Here is a 14,040-nt window from a genome sequence, read left to right on the forward strand (position 1 = left end):
GCACACACGCATGCACGGCACACACATGCAGCACACGTGCATGCACAGCACACAAGCGTCCTGCAAATGCACAATGCACAGCATCTCTATGCACAGTGCTCATATGCGCATGTACAGCACACTTGCATGCACGGCACACACATGCAGCACACGTGCACGCACAGCACACACGCGTCCTGCAAATGCACAATGCACAGCACATCTTGCACAGTGCTCATACGTGCATGTACAGCACACTTGCATGCACAGCACATGCACACACAGCACGCATGCATGCGCAGCACACAAGCTTGCACATACAGCACACATGCACACACAGCCCACGTGCGTGTACAGCGCACGCGCTTGCACAGCACACGCGCACGCACATGCAGCACCCACGGTGCACACGCATGCACAACACATGCACGCACGCGTGCACAGCACACGTGCACGCCCAGCTCACACACACGGTGCGCACACGCCAACGTGCCCACGTCGGCACTCACCGCCGAAGCCGGGGGGGCACAGGCAGCGGTGGGCAGCGCCGTCGGGCAGGGGCAGGCAGCGGCCCCCGTGCAGGCAGGCAGCGCGCAGGCAGGGCGATGGCTGCCCGCACTGCCCCACGCCGCGGCTGCGCAGGAAGCTGTACCCCAAATCCACCTTCTTCCCGTTGATGGACACCTGGCGGGGGGGAACACACCAAATGGGGGGGTCAAGGAGGGGACCCAGGCGTCCGGGTTGTGGGGATGGGGGGTCTCACCTCTCCGATGCAGCCGCGGAAGGAGACGTTGGTCGGGGGGCGCAGGGGCGGCTCGGTGCCCCCCAGGTACAGGGGGGAGCGGAGGTTGAGTCCTTGGCTCTTGCCGGGCGAGGAGCGTTTCACTGGGGCGGCGTCATCCACCACCAGCGTCCCGTCCTTGTGCACCCGCTCGGCTGTCACCCGGTGCCACCGGCCCAGTGCCACCGGCTCGGCGCTGCGGAGAACCGCTGTGCCTGTGGGGACGGACGGGGTGATGGCATCACAGGGGGACACTGGGGGCGCAGAGGGAGCTGAGAGGTGCCCTGGGTGATGCTGGGGGACTCTGGTGGTGACAGGGGACTCCGGTGACACCAGGAGACCCCCCTGATGCCCAGGGACCCTGGCAGCGCCTGGAAACCTCCGTGGGACCAAGGGATCCTGGTGACACTTGGGGACCCCAGTGGTGCCAGGGGACCCTGGTGATGCCCGGGGACCTCAATAAGGCCAAGGGACCCCGGTGACTCTTGGGGACTCCAGTGATGGCAGTGATGCTTGGGGACACCAATGACACCAAGGGACCCTAGTGACACCCCAGTGGTGGTGCCTGGGTACCTCAGTGACACCAAGGAACCCTAGTGACACCCTGGAGGTGATGCTTGGGGACCCCAATGATGCCAAGAGACCCTGGTGACACTTGAAGACTCTAATGACACCAAGGGACCCCCCTAAGACTTGGGGACCCTAGTGGTGCCAAAGGACCGCAGTGACACTTGGGGACCCCACCAATGCCCAGGGACCCTGGCAGTTCCCGTGGGGCCCAGTGGTGCCAAGAGACCCCGGTGACACTTGGAGGTTCCAATGACACCAAAGGACCTTGGTGATGCTTGGGGACCCCTCTTGTGTCAAAGGACCCCAGGGACGCCTGGGGACCCCAATGATGCCAAAGGACCCTAGTGACACCTGGGGACCCCACTGATGTCAGGGGATCCCACCACAGCTCAGGCAACCCTATGATATTGGGGGACCCCAGTAACGCCAGCTCGCTCGCAACACCCAGGGTCCCGGTGCCACCCACCTGAGCCCAGCTCGTAGCGGAACTCGAGGTGGCCGCCGGCCATGGCCAAGGCCACAAAGTCCTCGACGGGGGCGGCTTTGCCGGCGCTGAAGAGCAGGAGCCCGTCGGGCGCCAGCGGCAGGAACTCGGCGTCCACGCGCAGCTCGTGGTGCACGTTGGTCAGGGGCGGGTAGGACACGAAGGCCCCGGCCTCGCCGAAGGACGGCACGCTCACCGCCTCGCCTGCGCGGCCCCGTCAGCACCCCGTGGGGACCATGTCCCCAGGGTGTCCCCAGGGTGGTCCCCAGCCCCATCCCCATAGTGTCCATCTCTCCAAGGTGGGAACTCATCCTCCATCCCCATCTCCCTGCCATGGGACCCAAACCTCCAGCCCCACAGTGACCCCATCTCCTGTGGTGGGACTCCATCCTCATGGTGCCCATCTCCCCAGTCCCACGTCCACGTCCCAGGATAGGCCCCCACCCTGTGACCCCACGGTGGTACCCAGACCTATGCTCATCTCCCCAGGGTGGTCCTCAGCCTGTGTCCCTAGGCTGGTCCCTAATCCCCCATCCCCATGGGTAGCCCACAGCCCCATCCCCACCTCCCTGTGGTGGGACCCAGTTCTCCATCCCCATAGTGTCCATCTCCCCATGGTGGGAACTCATCCTCCATTCCCATGGTGCCCATTTCCTATGGTAGGACCCAAACCTCCAACCCCATGGTGCCCATCTCCTCAGGGTGGTCCTCAGCCCATGTCCCCAGGGTGGTCCTCAATCCCCCATCCCCATGGTGCCCATCTCATGTGGTGGGACCCCATCCTCATGGTGTCCATCTCCCTGGGGTGGTCCCCATCCGCATGTCCCCAGGGCACTACCCAGACCCATGCCCATCTCCCCATGGTGGTCTCCACCCCTGTCCCTGAGTCCCCAGGGTGGTGCCAACCTTGTGCCCATCTCCCTGGGGTGGTCCCCAGCCCTGTCCCCACGTCCCCTGGATGGTCTGTAGCCCCATGTCCATTTCTCTGGGGTGGCCCTTAGCTCTGTCCCCATGTCCCTGGGATGGTTCCCAGCCACGTGTCCATCTCCCTGGGGGGGTTCCCACCCCACGCCTCTGTCCCCAGGGTGGTCCCAGCTCCATGGTGCCACATCTCCCTGGGGTGGGACCTAATCCCCTATCCCCATGGTGCCCATCTCCCCCGGATGGTCCCCTGCCCTGTTGCCATATTCCTGCTGTGGTCCCCAGCCCCATCCCCATGTCCCCAAGGTGGTACCCAGTCCCATGCCCATCTCCCCAGGGTGGGACTCAGCCTGTGTCCCCACAGTGGTCCCCAGTCCCCCATCATGCCCATCAACCTGGGGTGGTACCCAGTGACCCACGTCCATCCATCTGTGATGCCCATCTCCCCAGATGGTGCCTAAACCCCTGTCCCCATCAGGCCTGTGACCCCAGGGTGGTTCCCAGCCACGTCCCCATCTCCTCAGGGTGGTCCCCACCCATGCCCGTGTCCCCAGGGTGGTGCCAGCACCATCCCCATGTCCCTGCAGTGCTCACCCTCAGTACACCTGTCCCCAGCCTTGCCCAGGTGACAGCGGCAGGTGTAGCCCTGCCCGTCCGGCCGGTTGACGCAGGTGGCATCAGGACCACACGCCTCTGTAGGGTGACAAGCCATCAGCACCCATGTGGGGAGGGACTGGGGGTGACATCCCCGCGGGACATGGCCGCCTTACCTGGGTGACAGTGCAGAGCCCGCGAGTACTCGCAGTTGCTGCCGGTGAAGCCGTGGGGACAGCGACACACGTAGGTGCCACTCTCAGCGTCCTGGCACACGCCGCCGTTCTAGGGGGTGACACGGGTGTCAGCGACAGGTGGGGATGGGTGGGGATGGGTGGGCAACCCCCGGCACTGCCATTCTCACCTGGCACGGCCGGTCCTGGCAGGTGGGACAGCTGGTGACACCGTGCGCCTGCAGGTCCATGTCCCCAAAAGCCACCTCCTCCCCTTGGATGCGCAGCTGGCGCACGCAGCCTGCGGAGGGACGGGGATGGAGGAAGCCGGGGGGCTGACACGACGCTCAGCGCCCTCCCCCGCCCCCCAAAACCCCGTCACTCACCCACAAACCCGCGGCTCAGCCCCGTCTTGGCCACAGCGTCGAAATCGGGGTAACCCCCCAGGAATAGCTCCTCGTTCAGATCCAGCCCCTGGAACTTCCCCTGCGGGCACAGGCGGGTGGGCACCCCCTCCAGCACTCCGACCCCCACCCCAAATGCACCAACCCCCCTCCCCAAAATACCTGGGAGGTGCCGTTAACTGGTGGGTGCCTGTCCAGCGCCAGCGACCCCCGGGTGAGGTTGCGGAGCAGCCGGACGGTGTGGAACTCGCCCAGGCGCAGCGGCGTGGGGTGCCGGATGGTGGCCATGCCCGAACCCGCGTCAAACCTGGGGGGTTTTTTAGGGAGGACAATGGGTGTAGGAGGGTGCTGGCACCCATTTCCCCCACCCTTAGCAGCCGCTGATGGGTCTCACCGAAATTCGGGGCGGCCGCCCACCAGCCCGAAGGAGATGAAGTCGGCGCCGCTGTTTTTCCGCTGCCCGTTGTAGAGGAGGAGCCCTGGGGGGGATCAGTGGGTCAGGGAGGGTGGGTCCCACCCCCTGGCAGGGTGTCACCTTCATAGGGACCCCGAAACACCCCCAGGGTGGAGGAGAAACCCCCCATAAGGGGTGAGGGGGGTGGCTGAGTAGAGAATGGGAGGTAGAGGAGGGAGAGAGGGAGGATGGAGGAGGAAAGGATGGAGGGGATGTGGAGGGGACATGGAGGGGATGCATGGGGGACACGCAGGGGACATGCAGGCGACACGCAGGGGACACGCTCACCATCGGCAGCGTCAGGTCGGAAGGTGATGACAATCTCGAATTTCTTGTAGGCGTCCTTGATGGTGGGCAGGGGGAGGAAGGAGTGCGGCGTCTGCCCGAAATAGGGGACCAGGTGCTCTGCGGGGACAGTGGGGTCATAAGGGGTGCGGGTATATCCCCCCCGACTCTTCCCGTCTGTTTGTCCATCCGTCTGTCCTCACCTCGGACCTTGAGGACGTAATACGCCGTCTCCCGGCCGCGGGCGTTGGTGGCGGCGCAGGCGTAGACGCCGGCGTCCTCGTGGCGCACGGCCGGCAGCGTCAGGACGTTCCCCTCCGCCCGCGCCCCCGCCGGCAGCTCCCCCTCCAGCTGCGGCACAGCGGGGGGGTCAGCACCCATAGGGGGGGTCAGCACCCATAGGGTGCCCCCTGCCCTCGCATCCCCATCCCCGCACCCTCACCTTGCTCCAGGTAATCTCCGGCACCGGGAATCCTGACGCCAAACAGGGCAGAACAGCCGCCGAACCCACCGCCACCTCCTTCACCTCGGGCTGCCCGGCGATTTGCGGGGTGGCTGGGGACACGGCGAAAGTGTCACCACCCCATGGTGACGTGGTGTGCGTCCCCGGCGCTGTGTCCCCAGCCCTCACCTTGCACATGGAGGATGAGGTGGGACTGGACGGTGCCCACGGCGTTGGTGGCGGTGCAGCGGTACTGCCCCGCGTCCGCCCGCTCCACCCGCTCGAAGGTGAGGGTGCCGGCACGGACCTGCACCCCAGGGCGGATGCGACCCCCCACTTTGCTCCAGGTGACATGGGGACGGGGTTCCCCCAAGCCCAGGCACTCTAGCTCCACCGCTGTCCCCGCCAGCACCGTCTGCACCGCTGTCCGCACGTTGATCAGTGCCCTGGGGAGAGCTTGGGGGGGAGCGGTGGGGTTTTGGGGTGCCCCCTGGTATAGGGGGGTAATGCAGTCTGGGGTGCCAACGAGGGGCGTGAGAGATGGGGAGAAATGGGGTGCTCAAGGGTGTGGGGAGAAATTGGGGTGTTGGGGGGCTTGTGGGTATGGGGAGAGATTTGGGGTATTGGGGTACGCATGTGCATGGGGAGAAATTTGGGCTATCCGGGTACTCTCAGGCATAGGAAGAGATGGGGAGTATTGGGGTGCCCATGGGTGCGGGGAGAGTTTGGGGCTATTGGGGTGCTCATGGCCATGGGGAGAGATTTGGGGTGCCAGGGTTTTCATGGGTGTTGGGAGAGATTTGGGTCACTGGGGTGACCACAGGCATAGGGAGAGACTGGGAGTGCTGGGGTGCCTGTGGGAATGAGGAGAGTTTTGGGGTATTGGGGTGCTCATGGGTGTCAGGAGAGATTGAGGGTATTGGGGTGCCCACAGGTACAGGGAGAGCTTGGGGGTATTGGGGCACCTTCAGGTATGGGGAGGATTTTGGGGTATTCGGGTGCTCATGGGTGTGGGAAAAAATAGGGGGTGCTGGGGTGCAGGGAGAATTGGGGATACCAGGGTGTCTGTGGGTGTGGGAAAATGGGGGTACAAGGGTGTCTGTGGGCACAGGGTGAGTTTGAGGGTACTGGGGTGCCCACAGCTATGGAGATGGCAATGGGGGTGCCTGTAGGGTTGGAAAGATATTGGGGGGTACCAGGGTGTTGGGGGATGTGGGGAGAGATGGGGCTACCTGGGTGCCCATGGGTGTAGGAATTTGGGGGGCACTGAGGTGCCCAAGGGCATGGGGGGGTGGGGGTAGCAGGGTGTCTGTGAGGATGGGACAATGGGTTGGGGGGTGCCCCTGGATTTGGGGAGCTGGGGTGCCAGTGTTGTTGAGGACAGGTTGGGGGGTGCCCGTGCCCCCCGTTTGCGGGTGTCACTCCTACCCTGGACGCTGAGGGTGGCTCTGTCCTCCGCCTGCACGCCCGGGGCGCTGGCGCGGCACACGTACACCCCCTGCGCCCCCCACGCCAGCTCCGGGATCCTGTGGGGACACGGCGGCGTGTGCGTGTGGGACCCCGCAGGGGGGACAGCAGGGGAGTCCCCACCGCCGTGTCCCCGTCCTTACCGCAGCACCCCATCCCGCACGCTGTGGGTGGGGGGCAGCTCCCCGCCGTCCTTCAGCCACTCCAGACGCGCCTGGGGGTCCCCTGAGACGGTGCAGGCGAACTCAGCGGTGCTGCCGACCCCCTGGACGAGGCTCCCCGGTGTCACCCGTACAGTCAAGGGACCGCCGCCGCCGTCTCCACTGTCACTGGCGTCACCTGGGCGGGATGTAAAGCCCTGATGGTACCCCGCGTCCCCAGCGAGCAGCACCCCTGCTTGGGGAGGGGGTCTCACCGTGGACGGCCACGTGGGCGAAGGCCTCGGCCGTGCCGACGCGGTTGGTGACGAGGCAGCGGTAGGTGCCGGCGTCGGCAGGTAGCACCGGGCTGATGCGGAGGAGGCCGCCGCGGTGGGCGACGCGTGCCGAGAGGCTGCCGTTGACCTTGTCCCAGGCGTAGAGCAGCGGGGGGGTGCCGTGGGCCAGGCACTGCACCTGCAGCGCGTCGCCGGCGCGCACCGCGCTCTCCTCCGGCAGGCTGGTGGCGTATGGTGGCGCTGCGGGGATAGGTGGTGCCGTCAGCACCCAGCCACAGCCAGGATGGGGCAAAAGGTGGTCGATGGGGCAAGGAATGGGTCAAATGGGCAATGAGTGGGTCAATGGAGCAATGAGTAGGTCAATGGGGCAATAATGGGACAACAGGGCAAAGAATGGGTTGATGGGGCAATGAGTGGGTCAATGGAGCAATGAGTAGGTCAATGGGGCAAAGAATGGGACAACAGGTCAATGACTGAGTCAATGGGGCAATGAGTGGGTCAATGGGGAAATAACGGGACAACAGGGCAAAGAATGGGTTGATGGGGCAATGAGTGGGTCAATGGAGCAATGAGTGGGTCAACGGGGCAAAGAATGGGACAACAGGTCAATGAGTGAGTCAATGGGGCAATGAGTGGGTCAACGGGGCAAAGAACGGGACAACAGGTCAATGAGTGAGTCAAGGGGGCAATGAGTGGGTCAACGGGGCAAAGAATGGGGCAATGGTGGGAGGGTGTGAGTGAAGATGGAAGTGGGCATGTGCTGGGATGGACCAGAGATGGATGGATCCACAAGGGGAAGGATGGATGCAGGGGTGAGAGGGGAGATGGAGAGGTGGATGTGAGCTGGGATGGACAAATGATGGGCAGATCCACAAGGAAGGATAGCTGGAGAAGTTAGGAGATGGAGAGACGAGCGTGTGCTGGGATGGATGAGAGCTGGACCCATCCACAAGGGAAGGGATGGATGGAGAAGTTTGAGAGGAGGTGGAGAGATGGATGTGGCTGAGTGATGGTTGCATCCACAAGGAAGAGATGGATGGATGGAGGAGTTTGAAAGGAGATGGAGAGATGAGTGTGAGTTGGGATGGATGAACGATGGATGAATCCACAAGGAAAGGACAGCTGGAGAAGTTTGAGAGAAGATGGAGGGATGGGCTTTTGTTGCGATGGTTGAGTAATGGATGAATCCACCAGGAAGAGATGGATGGTTGGAGGGGTTTGGGAGAAGACAGAAAGGTGGATGTGAGCTGGGATGGCTGATTGATGGATGAATCCACCAGGAAGGGGTGGATGGAGAAGTTTGAGAGCAGATGGAGAGATGGGCGTGTGCTGGGATGGACGAGACATGGACAGATCCACAAGGAAGGGACTGAGAGTGGGTGTGAGAGAATCTGGAGAGCTGGGTGTGAGCTGGGATGGATGAGCGATGGATGAATCCACCAGGAAGGGGTGGATGGAGATGTTTGAGATGGAGAGCTGGGTGTGAGCTGGGATGGATGAGCGATGGATGAATCCACCAGGAAGGGGTGGATGGAGATGTTTGAGATGGGGAGCTGGGTGTGAGTTGGGAGGTTGAGCGATGACAGGTCCATGAACAGGGGATGGATGGAAGAGAGCGCAGACATAGAGATGGATGTGCACAGGGATGGGACAAGCAGGAGGACACATCCATGAGGAACAGCTGGATGGAGAAGCTCAAGAGGACATGGAGAGGAGGAGTCGTGCCAGGATGGATGAAGATGGATCCATGAGGAAGAGCTGGATGGGAGGGTGGGAGCAGTGACGGAGACAGAGATGTGCCAAGGAAGGACAGAGAGGAGCCACAGATGGGTGACGGGGCGAAGGAGTCGGTGGAGATGGCAGGAGGGACCCAGGGGCCACCCCCACCCTCCCGTCACCCCCTTACTCTCCACGTCGAGGGTGATGAAGGCCTCGGCGTAGCCGGCCGCGCTGCTGGCGTTGCAGATGTACTGGCCTGAGTCCTGCTGCGCGGCGCGGGGGATGACCAGGCTGCCGTCCACCACGCGGTGCTGCCAGGGCAGCGGCGCCCGCAGCTTCGACCACTCCACCCGCGGCGCCGGCTCCCCTGCGGCCAACACCGGCGTCCATCACCGCGGCGTCAGCCACCGTGGCGGGACGTCCTCTCCGCCACCACCCACGTGGTACCTGTGGCCGTGCAGTGCAGCGTGGCGGTGTCCCCGGCCACCACGGTGATGCTGGAGGGCGCGGTGACCTGGGGGGCACCAGGCTGCCGCTGCGCTGTCTCCACCGTGACGTCCACTCGTGCCTGTGCCGAGCCCAGGGCGCTGTGTGCCGTGCAGACGTAGGCGCCGGTGTGCTCTGGCTTGGCTGGTGAGAGCTGGTGGAGGGGACACGGGGTGGGCGGGGAGCACCCGGCACCCACGGGTGTCCCCCACACCCACGGGTGTCCCCACGCACCTGCAGGATGGCCTGGCTGTCCATGTGCAGCAGCGTTTGGTGCTCCACCTTCTGCCGGGAGCCTGGCCGGCTCCAGCGCACCAACGGCCGCGGTTCCCCCCGGCCCAGGCACTCCAGGCTGATGGACTTGCCCTCCTTCACCGTCACAGGCCCCGGTGGCATCACTGATACTGTAGGGGCACCTGGAGATGGGGGAAGGACATCAGTGTGGGGAGGGGGACACCATCACTAAGGACGTTGGCATGGCCATGGGGACACCATCACCGTGGGGACACCTGGAGCACATGGAGGATGTGGGGGTGGAGACACCGCCACTAAGGATGTTGGCAAGGCCATGGGGCACCATCACCCTGGGGACATCTGGAGCACATGGAAGACATCAGTGTGGGGATGGGGACACCACCACTAAGGACATTAGCATGGCCATGGGGACACCATCACCCTGGGGACATGTGGAACTTGGGAAGGACATCAGAGTGGGGCTGGGGACACCACCACCCCAGGAACATCTGGAACACATAGAGGACATCAACATGGGGATGGGGACACCACAGCCCCGGGGGACCTGGAGGACATCACCACAGGGATGTGGGCACCACCACTCCAGGAGCACCTGAAGCACGGAGAGGACATGGGGATGGGGACACCAGTACACTGGGGGCACCTGGAGCACACAGAGGATGACAATGGGGACACCACCATCCTGAGGGCATCTAGGGGACATGGGGACAGGGACACTACCACCCTGGGTCCACCTGGAGCACATGGAGGGCATGAGGACACCCACCAACCCAGAGGGATCTAGAACACATGGGAGACACCAGCATGGAGATGGTGGTGGGACATCACCACGTCGGGAGCATCTCGAGCCCATGGAGATGGGGACAGGGACACCGTGGCCACCTCGCACCTTGCACCAGGAGGTTGACGACGCTGCTGGCGACCCCGAAGCGGTTGGAGGCCACGCAGTGGTAGGCACCCTGGTTGCCCACGTGGGCACCAACGATGGAGATGACGGAGCCGTTGGCACTGATCTTCACATTGTCTGGGGAAGGAGGAGCTGTCAACATCAGGGCCACTCTGGGGACCGTGCCGGGGCCACCCTGGGGACCACCGTACCTTGGAGATGTTGGCCAGGTCCCATCCGCCACGTGACGTTGACCGGGCGGGCGCCGTCGTGGACACGGCACTTGAAGGTGGCATCTTCACCTGGTGCCACCGCCATGCTGTGCGGGTCAATGGAGATGATGGGGCTCTGCAGACCTGCAGGGACAAAGGGACGGGGAAGCCACCAAGCTCACCCGTGTCCCCCCAGTGTCCTCCCTTGCCCCATGGCCACACTTACGGTAGCTGGAGCTGTCACGGGAGGTGACGGTGACTGTGACGGTGGCCTCGCGGGTGACACTGCCTGTGTCTGCCCGGCACACGTACTCCCCCGAATCAGCCACTGAGAGCTGTGACAGCCGCAGGCGGGACCCCGAAACCTGGCAACACAATTGCAGGAGTGGTGGTGTCAACCGGCTACACTTGGCCACCGTCCCCTCAACCCGCCGGTGTCCCCACATACCTGGTGTTTGGCCGGGAGGGCCCCCCCGCGCTTGTACCAGGTGATGGTGGCCTGTCCCTGCCCGGCCACCACGCAGTCCAGGTCCAGGGTCTGTCCCTCGGTGACAGAGGACGCCGAGGACTCGATGCGGATGGGCGGTGTGACACCGGCGGCTGCACGGGCAGAGGTGAGGGTTAACGTCCCCACTGGTTCCCAGCAGCACTGAGGACCTGTCCCTGTCCCCCCAAGGATGGCACTCACGGTGGGACGGGCTGGCTCCGTCATCGATGGTGACGATGAGGGATGTCTCCTGCGTGACGCCGCCCGATGTCACCCGGCACACGTACTCCCCCGAATCGGCCGCTGTCACCTGGGGGATGCGCAGGCGGGTGCCCGACACCTGGGAGGGGACAATGTGGGGACACGTCAGTGGCAGAGAGCAGAGGGCAAGGGCAGGATTTGGGGTGACCCCACGTGTCCCACCTGGTGGCCAGCGGGCAGGGAGCCACCGCGCTTGTACCAGGTCACCGTGGCGGGGCCCGATCCGGCCACCAGGCAGTTGAGGTCCAGGGTCTGTCCCTCGGCAATGGCCGAGGACGAGGACTCGATGCGGAGGGGCTGGGACACGCCTGAGGCTGCGGGGGACAAAGAACAGGGATGTTTGTCACCGAGGTGCCACCCGTCTGTCCCCAAGCGCTGCCCTCACACTCACGGTAATAGGCACCGGTGCCACCAGGCACGGTGACAATGACAGATGCCTCCTGTGTCACAGTCCCCAACGTCACCCGGCACACGTACTCCCCCGAATCAGCCACCGCCACCTGGAAGAGGCGCAGGCGGGTGCCCGACACCTGCAGAGGTGACAAGTTGGGGACACATCAGTGTCAGGCATAGGGCTGTGCCCTGTGCGGTGACATCACCTCCCCAGTGTCCCACCTGGCTGTTGGGGGGCAGAGCCCCCCCGCGCCGGTACCAGGTGACATGGGGGTGGCCCTGTCCTGCCACCATGCAGTTGAGGTCCAGGGTCTGTCCCTCGGTGACAGCGGCGGACGAGGTCTCGATCCGCACCGGCGGTGTGACACCGACAGCTGGGGGTGACAACGGGGTCAGTGGGACAGCCACTGTGTCCCTGTCATGTCCCTGTGTCACCCCCCACCTGTCGCCAGTACCGTAAGAGGAGCCGGCGCCTGTCTGGATGGTGACGATGAGGGACGTCTCATGTGTGACACCGCCCGATGTCACCCGGCACACGTACTCCCCCGAATCGGCCGCTGTCACCTGGGGGATACGCAGGCGGGTGCCCGACACCTGGGGGGGTGACACATGTGAGTAGGTAACACAAACCCCTCAGAATGCAAAAAAAACCCTTTTCCACCCCAAACGGCCCCTCTGATGTCCCGTACCTGGTGCTTGGCCGGGAGGGTCCCCCCGCGCTTGTACCAGGTGACAGTGGCCTGTCCTTGCCCGGCCACCAGGCAGTTGAGGTCCAGGCTCTGTCCCTCGGCCACGGAGGAGGAGGAGGACTCAATGCGCAGCGGGGGGGTGACACCGATGGCTGGGGACAGAGAAGGGAAGGTCACCTCAAGAAGACTGTGGCACAGTCCCCTGTCCCCTCTGGTCCCCACTCACGGTAGGCACTGGCCCCGCTAGGCTGGATTGTCACCATGACGGATGTCTCCTTGGTGGTGGCCCCACTGGTCACCCGGCACACGTACTCGCCCGAGTCGGCCGCTGTCACCTGCAGCAGCCGCAGACGGGACCCAGACACCTGCAGGGAGGGGACACAGGCATCACCGGGGCTATTTGGGCTTGCATGGGGCCACTTGGGCTTGCACGAGCCACCTGGGCTTATATGGGTCACTTGGGCTTCCATGGGTTCACCTGGGCTTCCACTGGGTCACTTGGGCTTGCATGGGGCCACCTGAGCTTATATGGGGTCATCTGGGCTTGCCTGGGGTCACCTGGGCTTGCACGGGCCACCTGGGCTTGCATGGGGCCATCTGGCCTCCCATGGGCAACCTGGGCTTATATGGGGTCACTTGGGCTTATATGGGGTCACTCGGGCTTGCATGAGGCCACCTGACCTTGCACGGGATCACTTGGGCTTGCATGGGGCCACCTGACCTTGCACGGGATCACTTGGGCTTGCATGAGGCCACCTGACCTTGCACGGGATCACTTGGGCTTGCATGGGGCCACCTGAGCTTGCATGGGGCCTCCAGGGCTGGCACGGGGCTGTGCATCAACCTCAACCACCCCCTTGGGGACATCCCCCTCCATGTCCCCTACCTGGTGCTTGGCCGGGAGGGACCCCCCACGCTTGTACCAGGTGACAGTGGCCTGTGTGGGGCTGGCGATGATGCAGTTGAGGTCCAGGGTCTGGCCCTCGGTCACCGGGGATGACAAGGACGACGACTCGATGTGCAGGGGGGTCGTGCTGCCCGGGGCTGGGGACAGAGACGGGTTAGAGACTGTGGCCACCACCACGTGTCACCCTCCAAGGGGCACCAGGAGCACACACATGGCAGCTTCCCCAGGGATCCAGTCATCCCAGAGCCAGGGACACCGCAGGGCGGTGTTACCACCCCATGGGTGACGTCCCCTGTCCCCTCTGGTCCCCACTCACGGTAGGCGCTGGCCCCGCTAGGCTGGATTGTCACCATGATGGATGTCTCCTTGGTGGTGGCCCCGCTGGTCACCCGGCACACGTACTCGCCCGAGTCGGCCGCTGTCACCTGCAGCAGCCGCAGCCGGGACCCGGACACCTGCGGGGAGGGGACACGGGTGTCACTGGGGTTATTTGGGCTTCCAGGGGGCTGCTGAGGCTTCAATGGGGCCACCTGGGCTGGCAGGGGGTGGCAGGTTAAGTGCAACCACCCCCTTGGGGACATCCCCCTCCGTGTCCCCTACCTGGTGCTTGGCCGGGAGAGACCCCCCACGCTTGTACCAGGTGACAGTGGCCTGTGTGGGGCTGGCGATGACGCAGTTGAGGTCCAGGGTCTGGCCCTCGGTCACGGCGGAGGATGGAGACTCGATGCGCAGCGGGGTCGTGCTGCTCGGGGCTG

General features: G+C 64.3%; 1 protein-coding gene across 1 annotated transcript in view; it reads right to left on the reverse strand.

Annotated features, from left to right (window-relative positions):
- The window catches only part of HSPG2 (heparan sulfate proteoglycan 2), a gene marked incomplete at both ends in the record, with an annotated part of 53,192 nt that overhangs the window by 4,785 nt on the left and 34,367 nt on the right, over window positions 1-14,040 (reverse strand). Inside the window, 33 exon segments of the mRNA XM_080358788.1 lie at window positions 489-663; window positions 743-975; window positions 1,797-2,018; window positions 3,330-3,428; window positions 3,506-3,614; window positions 3,694-3,803; window positions 3,889-3,988; window positions 4,069-4,213; window positions 4,301-4,385; window positions 4,649-4,765; window positions 4,849-4,996; window positions 5,088-5,200; window positions 5,277-5,543; window positions 6,516-6,613; window positions 6,698-6,893; window positions 6,970-7,230; window positions 8,897-9,076; window positions 9,157-9,349; window positions 9,430-9,611; window positions 10,340-10,474; window positions 10,549-10,692; window positions 10,775-10,913; window positions 10,997-11,148; window positions 11,237-11,375; window positions 11,459-11,610; window positions 11,688-11,826; window positions 11,912-12,063; window positions 12,145-12,283; window positions 12,379-12,530; window positions 12,605-12,743; window positions 13,265-13,422; window positions 13,602-13,740; window positions 13,886-14,037. Coding sequence (XP_080214914.1) covers window positions 489-663; window positions 743-975; window positions 1,797-2,018; window positions 3,330-3,428; window positions 3,506-3,614; window positions 3,694-3,803; window positions 3,889-3,988; window positions 4,069-4,213; window positions 4,301-4,385; window positions 4,649-4,765; window positions 4,849-4,996; window positions 5,088-5,200; window positions 5,277-5,543; window positions 6,516-6,613; window positions 6,698-6,893; window positions 6,970-7,230; window positions 8,897-9,076; window positions 9,157-9,349; window positions 9,430-9,611; window positions 10,340-10,474; window positions 10,549-10,692; window positions 10,775-10,913; window positions 10,997-11,148; window positions 11,237-11,375; window positions 11,459-11,610; window positions 11,688-11,826; window positions 11,912-12,063; window positions 12,145-12,283; window positions 12,379-12,530; window positions 12,605-12,743; window positions 13,265-13,422; window positions 13,602-13,740; window positions 13,886-14,037 — 5,064 coding nt within the window.

The sequence above is a fragment of the Nesoenas mayeri genome (genome assembly GCF_963082525.1).
Source record: "Nesoenas mayeri genome assembly, chromosome: 24".
NCBI classification, from domain to species: Eukaryota; Metazoa; Chordata; class Aves; order Columbiformes; family Columbidae; genus Nesoenas; species Nesoenas mayeri.